The sequence below is a fragment of the Nothobranchius furzeri genome, chromosome 16 (assembly GCF_043380555.1).
Source record: "Nothobranchius furzeri strain GRZ-AD chromosome 16, NfurGRZ-RIMD1, whole genome shotgun sequence".
Lineage (NCBI taxonomy): Eukaryota > Metazoa > Chordata > Actinopteri > Cyprinodontiformes > Nothobranchiidae > Nothobranchius > Nothobranchius furzeri.
Genome location: NC_091756.1, coordinates 3,110,057 through 3,137,341, shown reverse-complemented (window position 1 = coordinate 3,137,341; position 27,285 = coordinate 3,110,057). Strand labels below are relative to the sequence as shown.

The 27,285-nt window shown below is 40.4% G+C and overlaps 2 protein-coding genes across 3 annotated transcripts in view; both read left to right on the top strand.

The window, feature by feature from the left end:
- Positions 1–27,285, top strand: part of ryr2a (ryanodine receptor 2a (cardiac)) — a 710,821-nt gene that overhangs the window by 605,323 nt on the left and 78,213 nt on the right. The gene's annotated exons all lie outside the window — the stretch shown is intronic.
- Positions 14,505–26,017, top strand: LOC139063467 (uncharacterized). The gene is made up of 16 exons (XM_070545358.1): positions 14,505–14,764; positions 14,955–15,058; positions 15,209–15,475; positions 15,596–15,689; positions 15,770–15,837; positions 15,912–16,106; positions 16,207–16,269; positions 16,413–16,529; positions 16,648–16,710; positions 16,812–16,925; positions 17,047–17,100; positions 17,193–17,285; positions 17,389–17,448; positions 17,569–17,676; positions 17,794–17,853; positions 17,940–26,017. Exons 1-16 carry the CDS (start codon positions 14,650–14,652, stop codon positions 25,806–25,808), a joined length of 9,444 nt encoding a protein of 3,147 aa, XP_070401459.1. The 5' UTR covers positions 14,505–14,649; the 3' UTR covers positions 25,809–26,017.

Here is a 27,285-nt window from a genome sequence, read left to right as displayed (position 1 = left end):
ACACATCCTTAAAGAACTGTTAACGGTTCAAGGTGTGGGTTCTTTAAAGCTAATATTTCTACTGATTTTCACACATTGCTTACCGTGCAAGGTCTGATTTACAATAAACTTAGAAAGCACTGGAAAGTACAAACCATAGACATGATTTATAGATTATAAAATATTGTACTGAACATTCTACCACTAGGTCACCTTCTCAGTGGCTTAGTGGTAGACTGTCAACCCTGGGACTGGGAGATCAAGGTTCAAATCGGTTTAGGTCATACTAAAGAGTTTATAAATGGAACCCAATGCCTCCCTGACTGACACTTTAAGGGCTTGGATTGGAGGGCTAAACCACTAAATAGTTCCTGAGCACAGCCACTGCTGCAGTTCACTGCTCCTCACAGGCAGGGGTCAAATGTTGAGATGTAACTTCACCAGTGTGTGATGATGACTAATGGGACTTTAACTTTATAAAGGATCACTGGCATTATGTCAGTTTGCTGACAAGAATCTGACATTTATCAAAACAAATCTAGGCAGATATCAATCATTTATGGTTAGACAAAGTCTGGACTGGTACATCTGCATTGCTGTGACAAAGATGAGGCTTTTTCTAAGCACTGGTGCCATCAGTCCCTCCGACCACCACCAGCAGGTAAGGTGGGTAAGGTGTCTCACCCAAGAACACAACAGCAGTATTTTCTGGTCAAAGCTTGGATCGAACCTGCAAACTTCTTATTAGTGGACAACCCGCTCTGCCTCCTGAGCTACTGTTGTCAGTTTCACTTCAGACTTAGTTAAATTCTTTATTCTTTTTTCTGAGACTATAATTAAAATATTTCCAATTTGTTTTAAAGATTTATTTCATGTATTATTCTGATAGCTTAATTAAAATATACATTTTTGTGGCTTACTCTCTTTAAACATCCCAATACATGGAATAGTTTATCTATCTTACTGATCTCACAAAGAAGATAAAGCAGCCTGAAGGACTTGAGTCATTTCTTTGAGATTTACAGTGAAAAAAGCAATGATATCCAAATGGTGCTGACTGAAAAGTGTCTGAATAATTCCCAATTGTTGTGTCTGCTGTATTTTGCATCTGTTTCTATTAAAACTGTGAAATACTGTTAAAACTATGTGATTCCATTAAATTTACTCAAACTTACATGAAAATTACAGTACTATGCTGCAAGCATGTTTTAGAGGTATTTTACTGTTGATTTGACTGTAATATGCTATGGGATAATGTAAGTTATTTAATATTCTATGGTAGGATGTGAAACAGAAACCCCTTGTGGATATTTGTGTTCTACATGTAGACTTCTGTTACAGTTATTCATCTACTGGACATTTGTGAAGCTGCATTTGCAAGGTTTAGAATCCCTCTTGATAAACTGATGCTTAATTGGATATTTGGTTTGTGTTCAGAAATGGCTCTCTTTGTGAACAAGTTCGTTATTACATTTTGGTGTTTAATTTTTAAAGAGTACCATGGTGAACATTTGCTTGTTGCATCAGTTTGTGTTCACAATAATCTCCCACAGTGAAAGATAATTTGTTACATGCCACTGTATTTTGTGCAGTGGAGACATTAATGTGTTGGAGATTTTTGTAGATTCCTTATTTGAGGAAAATGTGTATGTGTTGTTAATTGTATGACATGTTAATATTTATGAGGTTAATTTAAGTGCTTGATTTGTGTTGATCTTTCTTAACTGCAGCAAGGTGGATTATATTATATAACTTTATCTATACAATTTTTAAATAATCCTCAGCATTTTTGTTTATTTTGCGAAAAAAGTGTAATTAATTACATTAAAAAATGTAAGCTGAATTCCCAAAACTGTTTAAAGTATTTAAAGTCACTATAACACAGATTAGTAGATTTAAATATCAGTATATCACATTTACATCCTAATAAAATTAGAACTAGACAAAAGTTAAAACTTGAGCAGTTACAGTTCAAAAGGAGCAGCGAAAAGAGAAAAAGTTTTCAATGTTAATGTAAAAGTTGCTGGAGTTGGAGCAAATTTTGAGTCTTAATATTAGAACTACCAGGATTTTCTGACCCCCTCAGCTCTACCAGAGGTAGCCAAATGGCTCCTTGGTTTGAAAATCACAACTCAGCCACTGACAATTAGCTGCCTTTCATTTGTAAATGTAGCCATTCTCTGTGCAGAGCACAGACAACAGCCCATTGGAATGTGGAGGAATGCTGGGGAGCAGAAAATTTTCAGTCATTTAGGTTGGCCTCATTTTGTTAGCCTCTTTAGCCCATTAGCCCTGGTAGAAAATGATTCACAAGCTCTTTTTATAAGACACACTGTGCTGGCAAATCTGCGTAACATTACCATGTGTTTTATAAACGATGTTGTGCGATTTTTGCTGCATTTGTTGTGCCTTGCTTGGTAGTAATATTGCGGTAATCGTCTGTGCTATAAACAGGGATTGCGCATTGCCACAACAGAGGAAGATGTCAAATGACATAGCAAATGTGCGGCGAATTGGAGTGACATAAGATCTGTGAACTTCTGTCTTTACATTCAGAGGCAGAAGTAGCCAGACAATTCTCAGGAACTGTGACGGACAGCCACCTCTTTGAGGGTTTGTCTAAAAAACTCAAGGAGCATGACTTCAGCAGAGACAGAGAACAGATCACGTCAAAGCTCAAACGATTGGAGAAGTTTCGCTTTTCACTGTTTCTTTTTACATGCAATTGCAGCCAGGTAACCTGAAAAATAAATCCTGTTCAGATGTAGCTGATCACCTGAAGCCTTTTCAAGAGTCTGGCTTGTTTTCAACACCTGAGAAGCAGCTTCATCACAGCTGTTATGAACCTTCTTATGGAACCTGGAAAATCAGTTTTTAGTTTTTTTTTTTAGTTTATTTATTTGTCATATGCAAGTTAGCACAGGGTCAACATTGCAATGAAACGTGTATGACGAGCAGCGGTCTCTCAGCAACATGATACAGGAGAAAATATAATAAAATATAATAAAATATAATAAAATAAAGCAAAAAAATATAGTAAGGAGCAAAATATTAGAGAGACATGGTAAAAGGGAAAAGATGACTAAATATATATGTGTCAATAAAGAAAATCCTGAAAAGAAATATGACGGGAGGGCAGATGGGATATTGCACAGGAATGAGCTGCAGAAAATTACAGTATTGCACTTTAGATATAAATTACAGTATTGCAGGATATAAATTATGCAGGATATAGATTACAGTGTTGCACTTTGGATATAAATTACAATAACAATAAAGTGAAGTGACCAGTACGGATTAAATATAGTACTTGTGAAGCTGCAGGGTAGCTTCTGAGTCCTGTGTTGTGTGTGTTTAGGTGTTGTGGTTGAGGTGTCGTATGGCTTGATGATAGAAACTGTTTTTAAGTCTTGTAGTCCGAGCAGACAGACTCCTGTAACGTCTGCCAGATGGTAACAAGGAGAACAGCTGATGTGCCGGGTGGCTGTGGTCCTTGATGATGCTGTGTGCTTTCCGGAGGCATCGTTGGAGATAAATGTCCTGAATGGCAGGAAGCCTCATGCCAGTGATGTGCTCTGCTGCTTTCACCACCCTCTGTAGTGATTTACGGCTGCTGGCAGAGCAGCTTCCGTACCACACTGTGATGCAGCTCGTCAGCAAGCTCTCAATTGCACACCTGTAGAAATTTGAGATGAAACAGGCGCTCACGCCAAACTTCCTCAGCCTCCTCAGGAAGTAAAGCCGCTGGCGAGCTTTCCTGATAGTAGTGTCTGTGTGAAGGGTCCAGGAGAAGTCCTCAGTGATGTTGACTCCAAGGAACTTGAAGCTGCTGACCCTTTCGACCTCGACCCCGTTGATGCGGATGGGTTGGTGTTCCCTGACTGGTCGTTTCCGGTAGTCCACTATCATTTCTCTGGTTTTGCTGATGTTGAGAGTCAGGTTATTTTCCAGGCACCACTCGTACAGTGCCATCACCTCCTCTCTATAGGCCGTCTCATCATCCCCTGTGATGAGGCCTATGATGGTTGTGTCATCCGCAAACTTGATGGTGATGCTGGTCTCATGTTTAGCAACACAGTCGTGTGTGAACAGGGAATATAGGAGGGGGCTAAGCACACAACCCTGGGGCGTACCTGTGTTTAGGATGAGTGATGAGGAAGTGTGCTTACCAACTCTCACCACCTGGGGCCTGTCTTTGAGGAAGTTTAGAATCCAACTGCAGATCGGTGTTCCCAGCCCAAGGTCGACGAGCTTCGTGGCAAGTCTTGAGGGGATGATGGTGTTAAATGCCGAGCTGTAGTCGATGAAGAGCATTCTTGCATATGTATTCCCTTACTCCAGGTGAGTGAGGGCGGTGTGTGTTGCCAGGGCGATGGCATCCTCTGTGGCTCTGTTTGTCCGATAGGCAAACTGAAGAGGATCCAGTGTGTCAGGGAGGGAGGAGCAGATGTGACATTTGACCAGCCGCTCCAGGCACTTCATGATGACGGATGTCAGTGCAACAGGACGGTAGTCATTCAGACAGGAGACCACTGATTTTTTGGGAACGGGAATGATGGTGGATGCTTTGAGGGACGTCGGGACCACTGACTGCCTCAGGGAGAGGTTGAAGATGTTGGTAAACACCTCTGCCAGCTCGTCTGCACACACTCTGAGTAGCCGGCCTGGGATGCCGTCTGGTCCTGGAGCTTTGTGAGGATTGACCTTTTTAAAGGCCCATCTCACAGCTTCTGTTTCCAGAGTTAGAGTTGCAGCCTCACTGTCCTCTTGAGGGTAGAGGATCTCCTCTCTGTTGTCTGCATCAAAACGAGCATAGAAGTTGTTCAGCTCGTCTGCGAGAGATGCAGTGGGCTGAACACTGACTGTGCTGACCTTCTTGTAGTCAGTGATGCAGCGCAGTCCATTCCACAGTCGCCTGGTGTCAAAGCTGTGGTAGCCGGACTCCATTTTGTCCCTGTAGTCCTTTCTGGCCTTTTTTATGGACTTTCGGAGGTCATACCTGGCTGCTTTATATGCGTCAGCATCTCCAGAGTTAAAGGCAGAGGTTCGCGCTTTTAGCTTGGCGCGAACATCTTTATTTACCCAGGGTTTCTGATTTGGGTATATGCGGACAGTGGTTTTTGTGATGATATCATCCATGCACTTCCCAATATATCCAATGACAGAGTCTGTGAGTTCATTGATGTTGCCATCAGCTGCATCCACAAATATCTGCCAGTCAGTTGTCTCAAAGCAGTCCTGCAGGACCTCCTCAGCCTCACTGTCCCATTTGTAAATAACTCTGGAAGCTGGTTTTTCCTGTTTTAGTCTTTGTCTGTATGCAGGCAGCAGCAGAATGGAACAATGGTCTGCCTTACCAAAAGCTGGGCGGGGGAGGGGTTTGTAACACTCTTTGAATGGAGTGTAACAATGGTCCAATGTTTGATCACCTCTTGTGGGGAAGGAGATGTGCTGATAGTATTTGGGGAGAACCTTCTTCATGTTGGCTCTGTTGAAGTCTCCCAGCACAATAAAGGCAGCTTCTGGATTTTTGTTCTCAAGTCCAGTGATGATGTCATACAGTTCGTCCATAGCCGTGGCTTTATCAGCGTGTGGTGGAATGTAAACAGCTGAGAGGAGAACTGAGCTGAACTCCCTCGGGAGGTAAAAAGGCCTGACTTTAACGGTCAGGAGCTCGAGGCTATGAGAGCAGTAAGTTTTTAAGATACACACATCTCTGGCCCACAAGGAGTTAACCATAAAGCACACCCCTCCTCCCCTCTTCTTGCCTGAGTCCTTCGTTCGGTCTCCCCGGTAAACAGTGAATCCATCCGGCGTGATGGCGCAGTCGGGGGCGCTGGGCTCCAGCCATGTCTCCGTGAAGGCCAGAACGCAGCAGTTCCTGATGTCTTGCTGGTGTTTAATCTGTGCACGCAGCTCGTCAAGTTTGTTGTCCAGAGACTGGAGATTCGCGAGCAGGATGCTGAGGAGAGGTGGCTTGCTGTTTCTCTGTCGCGTTCGGCACAAAACTCCAGCACGTTTTCCCCTCTTTGTTTTCCCTCGACGTCGTGCGAGTAAACAAAGGATCCCAGGCAGCACAGCGTCCACGGAGTCAAAACCAAGCGCTTGTCTGTCATACCGCGTGTATGATCGCGCTGTGCGCACAGTAATAGAGAGCAGAACAAAATAAATAATAAGATTTTTGCTGAGATGACTGGGAGCTCTCGTCGGTGCTGCCATCCTACGGCGCAACCACTCCGAGTCAATCAAAGCCTGCATTGCAGTTAACCTCCTTTATTCCCCCAAAACTGTTTGAGTTGCAATAGAAAACATCCACAAAAGTCTTGTGCATTTGAAGGTTTATTGTTCTAATAAAACCATAATGCTTTCTTGGATTGCCTGAGCATTTTGTGGCTCTTTTGTAAAAAGGGCTTTGGTCGAATCTGGTAAACTGAACTTGCCCGCCCAAAATAATTTATGACTGACTTTGTGAAGACTTCAGATAAGCACACAAGTTGTGAATGCAACATAAGCTATATAGGCTACAAACATAGTAATTATAAAAAATCTGGTTTCACCTGTATGCTCTGTCATTATATCCTGCATGTAGCCTCTGACAGAAGACACTCTTGTTGAGTATTCTTGTGTCTCTGGTTTTTCTCTAGCTGCCTCTTTACCTGACTGCTAGAAAAAAACAGGCATGAGGGGAAGGTGAGGGGAGCACCAGCATCTCCTGAAGTGATTTACAGAACATAGACAAACAACCACAAGTGATTAGGAATGCTAGGCGAAAACAACGGTGCCAAATGGCAGCTCTCTGGGAGTTCTAGTGATAAGGAAACTAATTCAATATGTTAGTTGGTAGCTTTACCCTATCTGACCTAGGGGTCTGTCTACTAATTCAAGATTTTTTAGAAAAAAGTGTGATTAATTGCATTTAAAAATGTAAGCTAATCTCCCAATACTGTGATTATATGTTCAAAGTTTTGACTACACCATTTAAACCTTCTTACTGTCTTAAATTGTGATTTAATTCCTTAAATATGGTCAGATGTTAACGTAGGTTTACACTAAAAGTCTTGCATCATAATGAGGGGAAGGTGAGTACTGCAAATACAGGCTCTAAAAGTCAATAGTCTTTGATTAGGTCTTTTCATTGTGTGTTTCTCTGATGCATGTCTTGTCTTTTCAGTTCTTGTTTACTGTCATTTCCATTTTAAATGTCATTGTCAGAATGTGGGTGTAATTCTTGCAAGATAAGCTTTGTGTTAAATGTTGACTTGTTTTTAGATTCAGGCAATGCAAGATAAACTTCCTACACAAATGCTATTTGCTTTCCAGATGTAAGAAATACCACTGACTTCAAAAGGGTCAATTTGTTACATCATAACACATTTGATTTTAAATCAAAAGGACAGCACAAAACAGACAAGTTTAAAGTCACCATAACACAAATTAGTAGATTTAAATATCACATTTACATCCTAATAAATTAGAATTACACAAAAGTTAAAGCCTGAGCTGTTTCAGTTCAGAAGGAGCAGCAAAAAGAGAAAACGTTTTAAATGTTGATTTAAAAGTTACTAGACTTGGAGCAAACTTTAAGTCTTAAGGAAACAAATTCAATATGTTAGTAGGTAGCTTTACTCTGTCTGACCTAGGGGTCTACCACCTTCCTAAGGATCTTGGATTTTTACTGGATGTAGATATTGCAAGGGAAGCCTAACTATATTTTGTCATGAAGTGATTTATAAAACAGCAGTTATACATTTGATTGAACTATGCATTTACAGCTAGCTCATCTAAAAATTTAAGAATAGGAGTGTTTTGCTCAGTTATTTAGGTTCTTTTTAAAACTATGGCTGCAGTGTTCTGAATAAATTGCAGTTTTGACATGATCAGAGCATAAAAACATTACAACTGTCCAGTCCTAATTTCAGCTTGAGAGCTACTTTAATGTCACAATGTTCACATGTGTTACTAAACGTTCATATTCAACATCATTTGGTGAAATAACCTATTTCTAAACCCTACCAGAGCAAAACTGTATAGACAGATAAAAATGTGCCAAAAGTGATTCTGCTCTTAAAAGATTTAATTAAAATGTTGTTTTATTTAAAAAAAAAAGATATATTTACTCAATACAGGTTTGGTGTTCTTGTAAATTGTGATGATGTTAAACCAACTTTTAAACTTTTACAAATATAAGAGAAGTTATATAAGTTTATTTCTTAAATGTTGTTTTCTCTGACTTACAGGAAAGCCACACCCTTGCATTTAGTGTATCAATAGGTGGGCGGTAACCTGGCCCACCTCTTTGGTGATAAAAAGGTCATGCTGTTCAGCCACTGTGCCATTTACTTGGTAAAACCTCTGGGTCAAAGCTTTCTCAGTTTTTGCTGTGAAGTGGAAGCCATCTTTTACTTTTAGTAGCTTTGTTTGTGCATTTCTCCATCTTCTTTGAAGATTTTGTTTCCTGATTTGCCAGCTACAACCTGCCAAGGTAAGGTTTCAGAAATACATATTAAACTCAAAATGTTTATGGGTATAACTGTTTATAAAGACAGCATCTATGAGTGTTTTTTTTAATAAAAAGTGAACCCATATATGGCAGGTTTTCACTGGAACAGCTCCAAAGACTTAACTAGTTTTAGTGCAAATTCATTCAAAGGGGTTAGAGTTAAGATGATTCGCTTCTCATCAAAGCTTCAACAACAATGTAATAAAACTTCTCGGTGAGAAACAAAACGTTTTCAAGAAAGCAAATAAGTCCAGTTGTGTTCATTTGAATCCTATTGGATTACCATGACCTGGATGACTGAGAACCCTCAACAGCATTTTGGTGTACACTAGTGAAGGGTCTCAGTCATGGGGTTTTTTGGTTTCGTGAAGACATTTTGCTTCTCATCTGAGGAGCTTTGTCGTGTCTAAGTGGAATATGGGAGAGTCAATCTTATACGCTGTACATGTCTTAGTCTTCAACAAGGTGAAGACTCTGCAGTCCACCTACACCTGAAGGACAAGGGACACTCCTGACAAAGCATGTATTCTGGACAGAGAAGATATATGGTTTGACAGGAGTAAAATAAGCTATCTATGTCAAATGTGGAAAAAAAACTTTAACTAGAGATGGGGGGGCTTCGATTTCACCTTTCCAGTACAATGTATCCAGTATAATGTAGCTGAGCTGATAATCAGCCCTGGGTAGTGTACGTCACACACAACAACACTGAGTTTGTCATAAATATGGCGACTGAAGTGAAGTTCGCTGCGACTCTTTCCTCTGTTCTAAATGATGGTGAGGATGGACTCGATAGTGGTGTAGAACTGCCTCATTGACTGTGGTGATAGGTTGAATTTCTTCAGCTGCCTCAGGAAGTACATCCTCTGCTGGGCCTTTTCTCTGATGGTGGTGATGGTGGGCTCCCATTTGAGGTCCTGGGTGATGGTGGTGCCCAGGAAGCGACATGAGTCCACCATCATGATGGGAGTGTCAGACAGGTTTAAGGGGGCGATGGGATGTGTGTGTTTCCTAAAGTCCACAACAACCTCCGCTGTCTTCTGGGTGTTTAGCACCAGGTTGTTGTGGCTGCACCAGGACACCAGCCGTTCAGCCTCCATTCTGTAAGCGGACGCATCCCCATTAGAGATGAGTCTGATGATGGTGGTGTCGTCAGCAAACATAATTAGTTTGACAGACTCATGCTTGGAGGTGCAGCTGTTGGTGTACAGGGAGAAGAGCAGAGGGGAAAGAACAGCCCTGTGGTGAGCCAGTGCTGATGGTTCGTAGGTCCGAGACATTCTTCCCCAGCCTGACTTGTTGTTTCCTGTCTGTCAAGAAGTCAGTGATCTACCTGCAGATGGGGTTAGGCACGTTCATCTGGGACATTTTGTCTTGGAGGAGGTCTGGCAGGATTGTGTTGAATGCAGAGCTGAAGTCCACGAACAATACCTTGGCGTAGGTACCTGGGGAGTCCAGATGCTGCAGGATGAATTGTAGAGCCATATTGATTGCATCATCTACAGACCTGTTTGCTCTGTAGGCAAACTGCAGGGGGTCCAGGAGGGGGGGCTGTGAGGGTCTTGAGGTGGGGGAGAACTGGGTGCTCAAATGACTTCATGACCACAGATGTTAGAGCCACAGGTCTGTAGTCATTTAGTCCAGTGATTCTTGGTTTCTTGGGGACAGGGACTATGGTGGAAATCTTGAAACAGACAGGCACATGAGATTCTTCCAGTGAGGAGTTGAAGATGCTTGTAAACACTATGCTTTAGAGTGGCAGGAGTCACGCCATCAGGGCTCGGGGCTTTTCATGTGTTAAGAAACCTGAACTGCTTCTGTACATCTGCTTCATGAATGTGTGTGTTAAGAGACCTGAACTGCTTCTTTACATCTGCTTCATGAATGTGTGTGTTAAGAGACCTGAACTGCTTCTTTACATCTGCTTCATGAATGTGTGTGTTATCGGTGGAGGCGGGGGTTCTGGGTTTGTAGTTGGTGATGTTCCTGAAACTTTTCCACACAGAGGTTGGGTCGTTTTCAGAGATTTGCTGCTGCATTTTGTCATGATGCTGTTGTTTTGCTTTGACCAATTCTTTGCTGAACCTGTATTTAGTGTCTCTGTAGGAGTCCTTGTCCCCCCTTTTAAATGCATCTCTCTTTTCAAACCACAGCTGTTTGAGTTTAGGGGTAAACCAGGCTTTGTCATTGTCATAACTCACCCTGGTGTGTGATGGTATGATGCTGTCCTGACAGAAGTGGATGTAGGAGGTGACAGTATCTGTGAACTCATCTAAACTGTCTGAGGTGGCCTTCATTACCTCCCAGTCTGTGGTCTCAAAGCATAAGCGAAGCTCATCTGCAGCATCAGTGTTCCACTTTCTTGTTGACTTCACAACAGGCTTGGAGAGTTTTAGCCTGTGCCTGTAAGCTGGGATCAGATGGATGGTCACGTGGTCAGACAGTCCAAGCGCAGCACGCGCTTCTGCATGATAGGCTCCCGTTACTGTGCTGTAACAGTGGTCCAGGTTTTTGTCCTCTCTCGTTGGACATTTGATATACTGTTTATGTTTGGGAAGCTCCTGGCTCAGATTTGCTTTGTTAAAGTCTCCAAGTACAATGATGAGGGAGTCCGGGTATGTCCGCTCCATGCACAGTATCTCTTCCGCGATCGCACGCTGAGCCTCGTGCACATCCGCATCAGGTGGGATGTAAACAGCGCCTAGAATGAATGAGGCGAACTCCCGCAGAGAGTAAAATGGTTTACAGTTTACTCTGCAGTCCACCTACACCTGAAGGACAAGGGACACTCCTGACAAAGCATGTATTCTGGACAGAGAAGATATATGGTTTGACAGGAGTAAAATAAGCTATCTATGTCAAATGTGGAAAAAAAAACTTTAACTAGAGATGGGGGGGCTTCGATTTCACCTTTCCAGTACAATGTATCCAGTATAATGTAGCTGAGCTGATAATCAGCCCTGGGTAGTGTACGTCACACACAACAACACTGAGTTTGTCATAAATATGGCGACTGAAGTGAAGTTCGCTGCGACTCTTTCCTCTGTTCTAAATGATGGTGAGGATGGACTCGATAGTGGTGTAGAATTGCCTCATTGTCTGTGGTGATAGGTTGAATTTCTTCAGCTGCCTCAGGAAGTACATCCTCTGCTGGGCCTTTTCTCTGATGGTGGTGATGGTGGGCTCCCATTTGAGGTCCTGGGTGATGGTGGTGGCCAGGAAGCGACATGAGTCCACCATCATGATGGGAGTGTCAGACAGGTTTAAGGGGGTGATGGGATGTGTGTGTTTCCTAAAGTCCACAACAACCTCCGCTGTCTTCTGGGTGTTTAGCACCAGGTTGTTGTGGCTGCACCAGGACACCAGCCGTTCAGCCTCCATTCTGTAAGCTGATTCATCCCCATTAGAGATGAGTCTGATGATGGTGGTGTCGTCAGCAAACTTAATTAGTTTGACAGACTCATGTTTGGAGGTGCAGCTGTTGGTGTACAGGGAGAAGAGCAGAGGGGAAAGAACAGCCCTGTGGTGAGCCAGTGCTGATGGTTCGTAGGTCCGAGACATTCTTCCCCAGCCTGACTTGTTGTTTCCTGTCTGTCAGGAAGTCAGTGATCTACCTGCAGATGGGGTTAGGCACGTTCATCTGGGACATTTTGTCTTGGAGGAGGTCTGGCAGGATTGTGTTGAATGCAGAGCTGAAGTCCACGAACAATATCCTGGCGTAGGTACCTGGGGAGTCCAGATGCTGCAGGATGAATTGTAGAGCCATATTGATTGCATCATCTACAGACCTGTTTGCTCTGTAGGCAAATTGCAGGGGGTTCAGGAGGGGGGCTGTGAGGGTCTTGAGGTGGGGGAGAACTGGGTGCTCAAATGACTTCATGACCACAGATGTTAGAGCCACAAGTCTGTAGTCATTTAGTCCAGTGATTCTTGGTTTCTTGGGGACAGGGACTATGGTGGAGATCTTGAAGCAGACAGGCACATGAGATTCTTCCAGTGAGGAGTTGAAGATGCTCGTAAACACAGTGCTTTAGAGTGGCAGGAGCCACGCCATCATGGCCCGGGGCTTTTCATGTGTTAAGAGACCTGAACTGCTTCTTTACATCTGCTTCATGAATGTGTGTGTTAAGAGACCTGAACTGCTTCTTTACATCTGCTTCATGAATGTGTGTGTTAAGAGACCTGAACTGCTTCTTTACATCTGCTTCATGAATGTGTGTGTTATCGGTGGAGGCGGGGGTTCTGGGTTTGTAGTTGGTGATGTTCCTGAAACTTTTCCACACAGAGGTTGGGTCGTTTTCAGTGATTTGCTGCTGCATTTTGTCATGATGCTGGTGTTTTGCTTTGACCAATTCTTTGCTGAACCTGTATTTAGTGTCTCTGTAGGAGTCCTTGTCCCCCCTTTTAAATGCATCTCTCTTTTCAAACCACAGCTGTTTGAGTTTAGGGGTAAACCAGGCTTTGTCATTGTTATAACTCACCCTGGTGTATGATGGTATGATGCTGTCCTGACAGAAGTGGATGTAGGAGGTGACGGTATCTGTGAACTCATCTAAACTGTCTGAGGTGGCTTTTATTACCTCCCAGTCTGTGGTCTCAAAGCATGCGCGAAGCTCATCTGCGGCATCTGTGTTCCACTGTCTTGTTGACTTCACAACAGGCTTGGAGAGTTTTAGCCTTTGTTTGTAAGCTGGGATCAGATGGATGGTCACGTGGTCAGAGAGTCCAAGCGCAGCGCGCGCCACTGCATGATAGGCTCCCATTGCTGTGCTGTAACAGTGGTCCAGGGTTTTCCCCTCTCTGGTTGGACACTTGATATACTGTTTATATTTGGGAAGCTCCTGGCTCAGATTTGCATTGTTAAAGTCTCCAAGTACAACGATGAGAGAGTCCGGCTACGTCTGCTCCATGCACAGTATCTCTTCCGCGAGCACACGCTGAGCCTCGTGCACGTCCGCGTCAGGTAGGATGTAAACAGCGCCTAGAATGAATGAGGCGAACTCCCGCGGAGAGTAAAATGGTTTACAGTTTGTGAAAAGATACTCCAGAGATGGAGAACAATCCTGCACGATCACTGTGACATCTGTGCACCAACCATTATTGATTTAAAAACACACACCTCCACCTGTGGTCTTGCCGGAGACAGTCACTTTCCGATCTGCGCGGATGAGGTGAGACCCCTCCAGCTGGAACGCGCAGTCCTGGGTGTCCTCACTGAGCCATGTTTCAATGAAGCATAGAACCCCAGATGACGAGAAGTCTCTGTTTATGTTCCTCATCAGGGTCAGCTCGTCCATTTTGTTGCGGTGTGAGCGTACATTAGAGAGGAAGATGCCAGGCAGAGCCGTGCACAGTCCCCGTCTCCTCAGACGCACGAGAGCGCCCGCTCATTTATCTCTCCTCCTGTGTCTTACTTTCCTGATCAAAGTTGATATTGAATCGGCCACAGATGCAACAAAAAATGAGGTTAAGTCCACCGGAATCATAGTGTTGTAACTTATGAGTTCTTCTCTTGAATAGGAGTACCCAGATACGCAATTTACACACAAAAACAGAACAAAAACAGCGCACCAAAGTACCACGGCAGCCGTCTGTGGTGCCATCTTGAATCCCTCACAATAGAGGCTAGCGACTCATCAGGTGATGGAGAGCCGAGGTACCCACAGTAGTTTTGGCTCATTGACTAACAATAGATAGCTACAGCTTATAGGCTTGACTCTCCCATATTCCAGTTTGAAGTGACAAAACTCCTTGGATGAGAAGAGAAACATCTTCAAGAAACCAAAGAAGTCCAGTTGCCTTCATTTGAACCCTTTGGAGTATCATGACCTGGATGACTGAGAACTTTCACTCGCCCTTTTTACAGTTAGAATTGACAAAGCTCCTCAGATGAGAAGCAAACTTCTTCAGAAAACCAAAGAAGTTCAGTTGTCTTCATTTAAACAACTTCAAATATAAATAGACAAAAAGAAATACTAATGACCAATAACAAGACAGGTCTTTGTTGCTTAATAGGTAATCTGTCTATTAAATAGAAGATATACATTCCCTCAGGTTTCTATATAACCTATTTAATAGAATAAATACATGATATTACATTAGTGTGTAATGTATTTGTTTAGTGATCATGCATAGTACTAAATTTATGGTATTTTTTTTCCTTGTTGTAGATGCCTCGTGGCAAAGGGTACCGTAGAGCTCAGGCCTTGAAGAACAGACAGTTTATGCCGAAGCCTATGGAAGAGCTATTCGAGATTCTGCCAAGCTGTACGACTTTTACTCCACGTAAGTTACATATTTAGTTATTTTCCAAAACATCAAATGCTTTTTTTGAAAACCTTTGTTGCATATTTTGAAATTGACATGGTGTATGCACACTGAGAAATTTCAGATAAATTAATGTGACACACTTTACAATTACATATTTACATTACATTGATATTGTGTTATTTTTTTTCCTTCATCTTACCATTAGGTCACGGAACAGGCTTCAGGCACAGGGTTTGTCGTTGGCCCTTGTCGCCTAACACAGGAAAAAGTCTGAAAGTCATCATCCCACCAGAGTCTTCAGAAAAGAAGGTACATTTAGCTAATAATTTATATTAATATTAAACTATATTATGTGCTTATAGGTTGACACACAGATTGCTGTGTGTTCTTTAGTTTCTAAAGTGCTTTGTGATTTTTATCTTCATAGGTCCTTCATTAAACAATTGTTTCTTCTTCTAGTTTGTCTTCGTCATTGGAGATTCACATCTCCGAGCCATTGTGGATGGCTATGTGAAGGTGCCTGAGGGGAAGCTGTCCTTTGGCTACCTGTCGGTTCCTGGTGGTACAGCAGCCCACCTTACCACTGAGGTCCGGCATTTAGTTCTCCCACGTGATCCAGATGCAGTGTGTCTGCTCGCTCCAAGCAACAATCTGGACAGTCCTATTTCTGAAGCAGAAAAAGACTTCAAGTGTCTTTTGAACACCATTTCCACTCTTTGTCCAAATGTAAGGATAGATGCAATTACAAATAATGTGCCATTAAAAGGCAATTACTGAATCAAATTTATATTCTGGTGCTTTTTTCTACAATGATTTTTAATGTCATGTAAAATTTCTGGAAAACAGGTTTTTGTTTTGGATTTCCCTCCAAGACTGAGCCATGACACGGTTGTGCAGGACCATCTGAGGATGATGTTTCACAGGGTCTCAGTACAAATGGGTATGTTGAACTTTAGTGTGCACTATACAAAATGCTTCTAACTGGAAAAACTAATTGTTAACAAAATATATTTCTTTCAGATGTCCCATACTCATCAATTGCTGAGAACTTCCCCTTTCATCGCCTGGATTTGTGGGGCAGAGATGGGGTAAGTGAGAAGCTTACTGACTTTTAATGATTAAGAGGTATTAGCTTTAGCTAAAAATGTGTTATTTTCTATAGGTTCATCTCAGTGACAGTGATGGTATGGACATTTTTGCACAATTGCTCTGGCAAAAAACATACCTGCACCTCCAAAGTCAGAAGGCCCAGGTTACCCCCAAGAAGTCTGCTGCTAGAGTGGTCGTTCAACACGCAAAGCCCATTCAACCCCAAGCAGACCAATCTAAGTGGAAAGTTGTTTTGCCTGGCAAGAAGGTAAATTGTTTTTCTATGTTTTTATTTCAACTGCAGACATTAATTGGCTGTTTAGATTTTCAACAATCATGTAATGTAAAAATTTCATTAATTTTTTCAGAGGTCTACTCCAGCTGGTCCAAAGGAGCAGAGATCATCTTCAAAGAGAATTCTTCTTCATGAGGTGAATGATTAATTTTAATTAATTAGGGTTCCAAGCCCAAAGGGCAGAGAACCCTATTGTTTTTGATAAATGAGATTTTATTTGATGTTCGTCATGTTGATTGATATGAGTTTTTCTAATATTGTCTACATCAAAATGTTCAGGCCGAAGTCTGTTTTGAAGTTAATCCCAAATACTTCCACGAAGATCTGCTGCATGTCTTGGAAAATGACAGTACTGGATGTCCAGATGTGCTTTCACCAGATGTCCAACAAAAAAAGGTAAATATGAAGAAATATGTTTTTTCATTATAATGTTTTGATATTAATCTTTAATTCATTATTAATTTTAGATATTTGTCACCTAAGAATTTACAATCTGTTCATATTTTGATGACAGGTGGTACAACCTGAAGGAAAGCCAGTGTCCTTTGGAAAAGAGAAAAGTGTTGTCAACACGCAGGTTTGTTATTTTTTTATCATTGTTTTCCTATTTGTTGGTCAAGTCCTCCTGTAAAACATGCACAAAGTAATTACATGCATTGTATACTGTTTTTATTTCAGGGACAGGCAACAACGATCCAGAAGCCCCCTGCCAGTGCAACAGCACCAATAAAGGAGCAAGTGATCATGCCCTCTGATGATCATGAATGGCCAACACTTGCAGAGAGTTTAAAGGTAATTACGATTTACACACACAATACTTTTAAAATATAAAGTTGTAATATTGCTTAAGAGGTACACATTTCTACAATAATGGAAAAATTAACATAAAACCTTGAATGACATTTTCTTTCAGACATCTCACATTCATCCAAAAGGCTCACGTGGCACACTGATGTCTCGTCATCAGGTGAATAAACTCTCATTCAAAGAAACCAAATCAGTTTTGTTGCCTTTACTTGAAACCTTTGGATTACAATGATTCCCTTCATTTACTTACAGAAGTACCTGAAGGACTGCAGTGTGGTCCTTCAAAAACTGAAAGAGAAAACTGATGACGCCAGTGTGCCATCACCAGCCCCCAATGACAAAACGGTGAGACCTATCAGCTTTTTTCATTGAATGATGCTCATTCTAAAGTTTTTACTCAAATAATTATATTCTTTGCTTATTTAAATAAACCTTTTCATTTTAACAGTATGCAGCTGCTGTCCAAGAACAAAAATCTGTTTCACGCACAGATGTCACCAAGGACCAGGTCTGACATTGGATTTTAATATGATTGTTGTTTTTGACATCACATCATGTGCTTGACAAATAATTGTAAATTTCATAATACTAGAATATATTGTAAATATCCTGATTTGATTTCCAACAGGTTTGCTGTCACTCCCAGGAGCATTTGAAAGACTGCGCTGAGGTTCTACATCTCCAGATGAACGAAGACAAATACAGTGTTACATCGCCTGTACCAAAAGGCAAAATGGTAGGACCTATATGACATAGTCTGATTATTGATGTTAAATAGCGTACTTAATCCTACACATATTCTTTCCAATACTTATATTTCCTAAATATTATAAAACTTTTTTTATTTTAACAGAACGCAGTTGCTCTCCAAGACCAAGGACCTGTTGACCTAGGAGATGCTACAAAGCAACAGGTTTGACATATTCCCCAAGTGAAAACATGCCCATTTTATTCATAGATTTTCTTCTAATGTTTGAATTTTTATGTTTGTTTTCACAGGAATGTAAAGAGAAGGAGACGAGTGTTCAACCTGAGAAGGTCCATGATGCTCCTGGTGTTGCAGCTTCAAGTGTTACCATTGCATCTTCCTCATCAAATCAGGAAAGTTTGAACACTTTTCATTCTATTGTCAAAGGTTCATTTCATCAAGGTCATAAGCGTTTTGGGTGCAACCGATTTAAACAGTGTGCACCAAACAGCATTACAGCCATCATGACAAACACTGTCAAAATGGCTTCCACATGGTCAAGAAAAGACATTAACAATATCTTGATAAGTGGTGATAGTTTATACACTTACATGAAAGAGCAAAACATGATCAGTGATGCAGAAGGCAGTGGTTATGTTTTTGTTCAAGAGTTACCCACAGAGCACACATTCCATCATCACAAGTTCTCTTTGGAATACATGCAGACCTTCACAGGACATCTTCATCAGCAGATTTACCATGAAGATGTTTCAGATTTTGCCATGCCTTTGGACGTTGCATTACAGAGAGCTATATTTGACAATGACGGCTGTCTGTTTACAATTAGTAGAAACACATGTGCAGTTTTGAAAGAACAATCTCAGTTTTCTGTTTTTGATCCACATTCACGTGGTCATGATGGTCTCTGGCAGTTGAATGGCACAAGCATAGTAGCACACTTTGATACTTTAGACCAAGTTTATACACATTTAATCAATCTCTCTCACTCTTTGTGTGCTGACAATGCAAATGAAGAGGACACAGCTTTTGAAATGACCGGTGTTAAGGTGACAGCTCAATCTATGAGTAAACCTATCCAAAGTAAAACTGCTTCTTGCCAAAATGATGTAGAGTTAATCAGTGGAAATGATGATAGTTTTGATGACGATACATTTGATCAGTTAGTAGTTGAAGAAATTGAAGATGTTGCAGTCAGTGACACATCTGAGTCTCTTTCTGAATCTCCATCTCGTTGTGAGCTCATCCATACGCAAAATAGTTCTTTTCAAGATGATGCAGAGTCAATATGTACTAGTTTTGATGATGATAGTTTTGATAAAGTAGTACTTCAGGAAATAGAAGATATTGCAGTTAATGACACCACTTCCCTTGATGTAGACTCAGTAACTGAAAATCATCACACTTCTTTGAATCAAGCAATAATTGAAGAAGTGCCACAAAATGATACATCTGTTTTCATAATTTCAGAAAATATCAACAGCACTGTTACTTTCAATCCTCTGACTTCTAAAGACAAAAGAAACTTTTGCACCCAACTACAGATAGTTCCAAGTTTAGAAAGGGTGAAAAGTCTTTGGGAAAGTATTACATTAGATGAACCGTTACCTTGTACCACTAAACACATCCAGCCAGACGGCAACTGCTTTTTCCGTGCTCTTGCATTTGTAATTACTGGGAATGAAGAGTTGCATAGCTGGATTCGCAGGGCTGTTGTTAATCAAATTCTTCAAAATTCTGACCTCTATTCAAGTTACATCAGACAGGAATTTGAATCAGTACAACAGTATGTTACACAAACAGGCATAAAGATAGTTGGATCCTGGGCTACAGAAATTGAGATACAAGCAGCTGCAGACTTTTTTCACACCCATATTTACACTTACACTCAAGGAAAATGGTTACAATATGGCTCTTCTAGTACTTTAGACAACACCAAGGGTATTTATCTGAAACACTGTAATGAATGTCATTATGAGCCAATCGCATGTGTGAAAGATAAAACTAACACATGTTTTAACCTGATCTCATGTAATTACTGTCACTTTAAAGGTGACAAGGACATACTATCTCCATCTAAGATGAGCAGAGAGAACAGGAGAAAGAGAACTCTGTATAATAAAGACATTGAGAAAAGGGAAAGCAAAAAAATGATGTTACAGAAATTGTATAAGGACGATCCTAAGTACAGATTACACAAGAAGCAATTAAGTGTCATTACATATAGAAATAACCCTGAACTGAGAGCAAGACTCAGACATGACAGTAAAGAAAACTACAAAAACAAACCTGAACTGAGGGCAAGACTCAGACATGTCAGTAAAGAAAACTACAAAAACAAACCTGAAATGAGAGCTAGACTCAAACTGGCTAATAAACAAAACTACTACAAAAAGCCTGAACTGAGAGCAAGACTCAGACATGATAGTACAGAAAACTATAAAAACAAACCTGAACTGAGAGCTAGACTCAAACTGGCTAATAAACAAAACTACTACAAAAAGCCTGAACTGAGAGCAAGACTCAGACATGATAGTACAGAAAACTATAAAAACAAACCTGAACTGAGAGCTAGACTCAAACTGGCTAATAAACAAAACTACTACAAAAAGCCTGAACTGAGAGCAAGACTCAAACTTGCCAGCAAAACCACTTATGCAGCCAAAAGTAAACACTCTAAACTTCAGTTATTGAAACAGAACGTAGAAAGATATAGAAATAAGGTTGACCACCGTAACCGCATCAAACAGTCTAATTCTGAACGGTATAGAAATGTAACTGCTTATGCCGATTCTGTTAAAGAGCACGGAAAACGTAGACGACAAAATCTCATGACTGGAAAAAAATTCATAGATAATGTCATTCAGCTTTTTAGAGAAAAGGTTAAATTTGGCCCTCAATTCGTCTGTTGTGTTTGTCATCGGTTACTTTTTAAACATCAAGTTGTTGAATGTAAAACACAGCAGTATGAAATTAGAGGTTCATTCATTTCATCTGTGGCAAAAAAATGCATCACTGACACTTATTTACACAAGTGTGGACAGTCTTCAGTTTCCAAATGCCATCTAGAGGTTAGCCCTGCATGTAAATTGTGGGTCTGTTTTACTTGTCATCGTAAAATACTCAATGGAAAAGTCCCTGAAGAAAGTGTTGCAAACAATATGCACCTAGATTCTATTCCTGTAGAACTTAGTACGTTGAATCCTCTTGAGCAACATCTAGTGGCACAGCACATTCCGTTTATGAAACTTTTAGCCTTACCAAAGGGAGGGCAAAATGGTGTCCATGGACCTGTGACTTGTGTTCCATCTAATACAGAAACTGTGAGTAACATTCTACCCAGATTAGATGATCAGAATCTAATGATTAAAGTCAAACTGAAGCGAAAGCTGACGTACAAGGGTCACTATGACTATCAGTATGTCAATGCTCTGAAAGTACATAATGCAATTGCATACCTTAAATCTCACAATACTTTTTACAAAGATGTACAATTTAACAGTGCATGGACAAATCCCCTAGAAAAAGAGTCTGAAGACTCTACCTCTGAAACCGACAACGTCACTTTGGAAGAAGACAGCAATAGAGCTGAAATAGAGTGTGAACATCCTGGCAAAAGAGATGGCAGTGGCACAGAGGTAGAGTCTGAAGATCTTGTTAGCGATGATCATTTTAATGATAGACAACAGCATGGGATGTTTTTGGACACATGCATGCAACCAGTAGACATTGCCCAAGAAATACTAGACAACCATTTTGACAGTGTTTTATCAGTAGCACCAGCTGAGGGAAATACTCCAGTCAGATTGCTTACCGATACTTCTAACGAGGCTAAATGCTTTCCAGTTCTGTTTCCCAACGGAACAGGTACATTTCATGATGCAAGAGAGCAAAGGATTACACTAAGCAAATATTTAAACACCCGAATTCTCAATGCTGATGGCAGATTTGGCAAGAACTTGGATTACATCTTTTATGCACAATATTTGTCAGAAGTTAATCAAGTTGTGTCAAATGTTTCCATTGCACTGAGAAAGGGCTACCATGGCTTAGACAACACCAACATTACATCATCCATGCTGGGCAATACAGACTTTTTGAAGAATGTTTTAAATGCTGACATGGGCTATAAGTTTTTGAAGCCCATTAGAGGTACACCAGTATTTTGGCAGGGAGTTCAAAAAGATCTGTTTGCTTATGTTAGACAACTTGGCATTCCTACATGGTTTGCTTCCTTTTCTTCAGCAGATTTAAGATGGCCAGAATTTATGGAAGCTTTTATGGCTATAGAAAACATTCAAGGCAATATTCATGACATGGACTGGGCACAGAAATGTGACTTATTGAAAAACAATCCAGTGACAGCAGCCAGAATGTTTGACTATAGATTTAGATCTTTTTTAAAAGATGTTATCATGTCTCCCGCTCAGCCAATTGGTAAAATCATTGATTATTTTTATAGAGTAGAGTTTCAACAACGTGGATCATGTCACACTCATTGTCTATTTTGGACCGACGGGCCTAAAATAGGAGTCAACACAGACGCTGAAGTCATAGCTTTTGTAGATAAATATGTTACATGCGACCTCCCACCTGACAGTGATCCTCTCCATGAAGTGGTACATAGTGTTCAAATGCATAGCAAAAAACACTCTAAAAGTTGCAGAAAAAATCACACAACTTGCAGGTTTCACTTTCCCCGACCACCAAGCAACAATACATTCATATGTAAACAGGAACCGGATGTTGATAATAAGGAAACCCCATCTGACAAGTCATCTTCAGATTTAAAAAAGGCAGCCAAGCATATCATGACCAAAGTTAAAGAAGCTTTGACCAGTGAAAACAACACATTTAGTAGCATAGATGACTTGTTTAATTCCATTGGTATTGACCAGACTACATTTGAAACAGCCTACAAACTGACCTCTACAAAAACAACTGTCGTCCATAAACGAAACATAAACGACATCTGGGTTAATCAGTATAACACAGACCTGCTACGTTGCTGGAATGCAAACATGGACATCCAGTTTGTCTGTGATGCATATGCATGCATTGTTTATATCATTTCCTACATATCCAAAGCAGAAAGAGAAATGGGTTTGCTATTAAAACATGCACAAAATGAAATCAAACATAATGAAAACCTGGATGCAAAACAAGCGCTTAACAAATTAGGGAATGTGTTTCTGCATAACAGAGAAGTTTCTGCTCAAGAAAGTGTGTATCGGCTAACAAACATGAGATTAAAAGAGGGCTCTAGAAAAGTCACATTTGTTCCAACAGGTGACAACATTGTCAGAATGAGCTTACCTCTTAATGTCATTCAAAACAGTGCTAATGGTAATCAGATCTGGATGACAAACATTACTGATCGATACAAAAGCAGGCCTAAGTCCAGTGAATTTATGGACATGTGCATAGCTACTTTTGCCTCAGAGTACAGAAATGTACCAAACAGTGAGAAATCTAGACCAGAAGTGGTTAGTTTATTAAACAACAATGGTTGTGTAAGGAAGCGGACAAGGACAAATGTAGCTGTTGTTAGATATGCTCGTTTTTCTAAAGAACAAGATCCTGAGAAACACTATCAAAGCCAGCTTCAGTTGTTCCTTCCTTATTACACGGAAAACCAGTTAAAACCATCACAATTTACAACATTTCAAGAGTTTTATGAGACCGGCTCAATCACAAACAGTAGTAAAAACATCCAGTCTGTCAAAGACGTAGTAGAATTCAACAGATCCAAGTTTGAAATCAAAGCAGAAGATTTACAAAACATACAGGAAGATATTGAACACTTTGGATTTCAAGAAGATGTTTGGGCAGAGCTGTGTCCTGAGGCAGAACTAGACCGACTAGAATGTTTGGAAGACAGATCTTTAGATAACAATCCAAATCCTGGTGAACAAGAAGTTATTCCAGATCTAGAGCCAATCACAAAACCAGCTTTATCATTTCACATTCAAAAACTGATAGTCTCACACAAGGAAGCACAATCCTTAATGCGTTCTCTAAATCAGCAGCAGAGCAACGTGTTTTATAAAATCCGGCAGTGGTGCTTAGATAAAGTAAACGGTCACAATCCAAGCCCTTTTTATGTTTTCATTTCAGGTGGAGCGGGAACAGGCAAGTCCCATTTGGTAAAAGCCGTGTCCTATGAAACAACTAGAATACTATCCAGATTATCTAATTATCCTGATGATATTCATGTTTTATTGACTGCCCCCACTGGAGTGGCTGCATTAAATATCAATGCCACAACAATACATAATAGCTTTGCAATTGGCAATAATATTTCATTACCATACCAACCTTTAAGAGAGGAAAAAATAAACACATTAAGAGCAACCCTGAAACATTTACAAATCTTGATAATAGATGAAATCTCAATGGTTGATAACAAGCTTTTAACATATATCCATGGTAGACTGCGTCAGATCAAACAGTGTTCAGACTTTTCTTCATTTGGTAATGTCTCCGTCATAGCTGTTGGTGATTTTTATCAGTTGCCACCTGTCAAAGGGACTCCACTCTACAAGGACCCCATTGGTTCCAATTTGTGGCAAAACAGTTTCAGTCATGTAGAACTCACAGACATAGTACGACAGAAAAACAAAGACTTTGCTGTAACACTTAACCGTTTAAGGAAACACAAAAAAGACCAACCACTTCACCCACAAGACGAAGCACTTCTCAAACGATGTGAAACAGGCATGGGTGAAGACACTGAAATTCTGCATCTTTTTGCAACAAACAGTGATGTTGATAATCATAACTTCAACATGTTGCATAAACAATGTACAGACATTGTACAAATCAAAGCCCAAGATTTCCATAAAAACCCTCAGACTGGCCGTACCACTAGAATACCCTCAACACTTGATTTTGGCAAGAAAACCTATTTAGATAAATTACTAAGTATTGCTCCTAAAGCTCGTGTAATGCTCATTAAAAACATCGATGTTTCTGATGGACTTGTCAATGGTGTGTTTGGTACTGTTTGTCGCATACAATTTCTAAGTAACAATAGCTTCCCACACATCATTTATGTTAACTTTGATAACCCAAGTATAGGCCAACAACTACGACACAAGTTTCCAACTTCAGACACCGAGCTGACTAATGCTACACCAATTAGTCCCGATGAAGACAAACTTGAAAAGGGGGTTAGACGTCAATTTCCACTGCGGCTGGCTTGGTCTTGCACCATACATAAAGTCCAAGGCCTAACACTACAGAAAGCAGTAGTCTCTTTTAAAAGGATTTTTTCTGCTGGACAAGCATATGTAGCTTTAAGTCGTGTTACATCACTAGAACACCTCACTATCCAAGATTTTAAAGCTAAAGCAATCTATGCAAGAAGTGATGTGGAAGAAAACTTGAAATTAATGCCAAACTTTATCGACACACCAGTTTCAATGCCAAACTGCACTTTTAAAGTCTGTCTTCATAATGTGCAAGGTCTCAAGAATCACATACAGGATGTCAAGAGCAACCAAAAATTACTCACAGCCGATATAATTTGTCTGACAGAAACTTGGTTAAAAGAAACACATCCCTCTGAAAGCATTTCACTGCCAGGTTGGACTTTTCACCACAAAACCAGATCTGACTCATACGATGAAACTGGACTATTTTCTACTTTCAGAAGCAAAAATGGTGGTGGTGTTGGTTTCTATCACAAAAACAGCATTATGTGTAAAAGTATGGCTTTCAATTGCAACAACCTGGAAGCTTTGCTTTTTAGCACACAGACTTTAAACCATCATTATATGCTGTTGTACAAACCACCATCATATAACCTTCAGAAATTCAAAGACAATCTACAACCTGTACTGCATTATTTCAATGAATTTCCAGGAACCAAAATAGTCATGGGTGACATGAATGACGATGCACTGGTTTCTAATTCATTTGTCAGCTTCATGAAATTGCAAGGATACACTCAAATAGTAACAAGTCCAACAACCGAAAATAATACTCTAATTGATCATGTTTACATCAAAGACATTGATCCCAAAACCATACATGTAGAAGTTATTCCCACCTATTACAGTTACCATGAATGTATTCAAATATCATTCTTGACAGGAACAGACACAGACATACAGTTACAGGAACTGGGGACAGACAGACAAGGACTGCAGGACAAATAGCCTCAAGGGGAAAGACAGACAATCACAGATAGATGGACGGGTGTACATCAGAGCTGACCATAACAAATTACACATAGAGGTCCGTTTCATTCATACAAAATCAATTTAGCTTCAAAATCATCTAAACTTATTTCGACTCTTATACATATATACCATACCATACCACACCATACCTTACCATTTAATGTATATTTAGCATGTGAAATACACTTTTTATCCATAAAAAAGTGTATGACAGTATCACACTTACTTGTGGTTTTGATAATGGACATTGAAATGTTACTTTGTGTTGTGCCATCACTGTTTCAATGTATAAAAATGTATCCATTTAGATATTCACAAATTCACTTATTCTAGTACTATTTTTATTTTCCTTTGTTAAAGACTTCATTTTACAGCACTCTTCTTTTGTTCAATCTCCACTAGGAACAATCACCCACCAGATGAAGTTCCTGAAACAACACAACCGAAATCTGTGGAATCAGCAACCATCATGTGACCACGCCGCCCACCTGTCGTCCTGTTTGCTTCCCAGCCTGCCTAACTACCAGCCTCTGGATCTGCATCATATCCTGCCTCACTGTCTGCCTCGCAACCTGTTTCCTCATCCCGTCCTGGATCCTCATTCTCTGCTGCTCTTCTGTCCCCACCTGGCCCCAAAGCCCCAGCCCTGCCTCACCAACACCGATCATCTCCAGTAAGAATAGTTCTCCAAACAATTCCAGTTCTGGTTCTCTGGTTCCAGGGTTTCGTGATTCTAACACCAGTTTGCTTTCCCGTTCTAGATCTTGATCCCTCCTGTTCCAGTTTGGAGCACCGTTTTCAGTTTCACATTGTTCTTAATAAATATTATTTGTTATTCACTTGCCATCGTTTCCGTCTGTGATTTTTTCATGTCCTGGGTAAAACATTCCCAACGTGACACTTTGCCTCAGAATGCCCTTCTGCCACTTTGCTATACATTGTGTAACACATCATTTGTACATTTACATATGTAGATAACAATAAAGTGTTTTCTGTACTCTTGAATCAATATAATTTCTGGAATCCTAATTTCAATGCACAGTGTTGTAAAAATATTGTTTGCTCTACAAAGTCTCCCCCACAATTGGCAAAATTTGACATACAATAAACTGCTGTTTTTTAATTCAATTGTTTGAATAATGTACCATCATTTTTAATTTACATATCCTACATCTTTGTACTTACAAAATGAAGTGTTTCACTGAATTTTGGGCAATTTCGTGCTCATAATAAATGTCTACTTGTTTTATTTTGACCAAATGTCTACTCGTTTTATTTTGACCAGAGATAACTATGTGATTTTGACCATGGCCAGATAAAACTGTTACAAGAATGTGCATAGCAAGGGGCCACTGGCACAAATTGCAGGAAATCTTTAGATCAGATATGGATTTTATTCAGTTTTGTTTCATTCAGTTCAATTATCAATCTCCATATATCGTCTTATTGAAAA

Coding starts and splice junctions, on each gene's coding strand:
- LOC139063467 (XM_070545358.1), top strand. CDS start 14,650: ATGCCTCGTGGCAAAGGGTACCGTAGAGCTCAGGCCTTGAAGAACAGA. Junction 15,838..15,911: donor ATTTGTGGGGCAGAGATGGG/GTAAGTGAGAAG, acceptor TATTTTCTATAG/GTTCATCTCAGTGACAGTGA. Junction 17,677..17,793: donor CTGTACCAAAAGGCAAAATG/GTAGGACCTATA, acceptor TTATTTTAACAG/AACGCAGTTGCTCTCCAAGA.